Source organism: Penaeus monodon, chromosome 23 (assembly GCF_015228065.2).
Source record: "Penaeus monodon isolate SGIC_2016 chromosome 23, NSTDA_Pmon_1, whole genome shotgun sequence".
Classification (NCBI taxonomy): domain Eukaryota; kingdom Metazoa; phylum Arthropoda; class Malacostraca; order Decapoda; family Penaeidae; genus Penaeus; species Penaeus monodon.
In genome coordinates this window covers 29,091,121-29,091,973 of record NC_051408.1, presented here as the reverse complement: position 1 = coordinate 29,091,973, position 853 = coordinate 29,091,121, and the positions used below count along the sequence as shown (strand labels likewise).

Genomic DNA, 853 nt, shown 5'->3' with positions numbered 1-853 from the left:
CCCTTAATTGACACCAGGAAAAGAAAAGGAGAACAAAATATCATGTCATGTATTTCTTAAAACTATTTTTTTTTTTAGAGATTGCTTTTCACATAGACTTAGCGAAGTATAACATAAATAGATGCGCATGAGTGTCTTTAAAGAATCCCGTCTTACAGCAAATAGAGGAAGCACAAAGCCGGGGGGATACAGGAGACCAGGGCGAGGTAGTCCCAGCGCGGGATAAGCCAAGCCACCAGGGACGTGAAGCACATTCCGGCCGTCCAAGCCACAAAGGACACCAGGACACCCAAGCCACGTCTGGAAGGCGGCAGGAACTCAAGCGCTGGAAGAGGAGGAAGGGAAGGAACGGCATCGGAAAGTTCATTTCAATGACTAAAGTGTGTCGTATTAAGACACAAGATTCTTTGATGGTAGTTTTTTTTCTCCATGTTGTATCTGTTGACAGTATTCCTTATGCATTGCTCTTCGTTAATACCTATAGCATACCTATTCGAATCCCCTTGAAATTCCACAAACTTGTCCAGCTAAACTTAAGTCCCCCACCAACTCATCACTACCAACAGGCCGATGACTCACGAGCTATGGATATTACTTTAATGAAAACCAAACTTACTAATAATATAAGGCATCTGATAGTTGGTCTGGAAGCTGAGGGAAGCCATGAACCGGAAGACGAGCTGGAATATGTAGCTGGGCGTCCACACGAAGGCTAGAGTGAACACCAGGTACAGGACGTGCGAGAGGTAGAACACGAAGCGACGACCGAAGCTGCGACGAAGGGGGTGGGAGAGTCAGAAGTCAGATTCTATGGGATTTCTTAAATTCGTTAAAATAGATGATGAATATTATA

General features: G+C 44.4%; 1 protein-coding gene across 1 annotated transcript in view; it reads right to left on the bottom strand.

Moving 5' to 3' along the window:
• The window catches only part of LOC119588200 (carcinine transporter-like), a gene marked incomplete at its 5' end in the record, with an annotated part of 6,984 nt that overhangs the window by 1,323 nt on the left and 4,808 nt on the right, over window positions 1–853 (bottom strand). Inside the window, 2 exon segments of the mRNA XM_037936901.1 lie at window positions 157–325; window positions 617–771. Coding sequence (XP_037792829.1) covers window positions 157–325; window positions 617–771 — 324 coding nt within the window.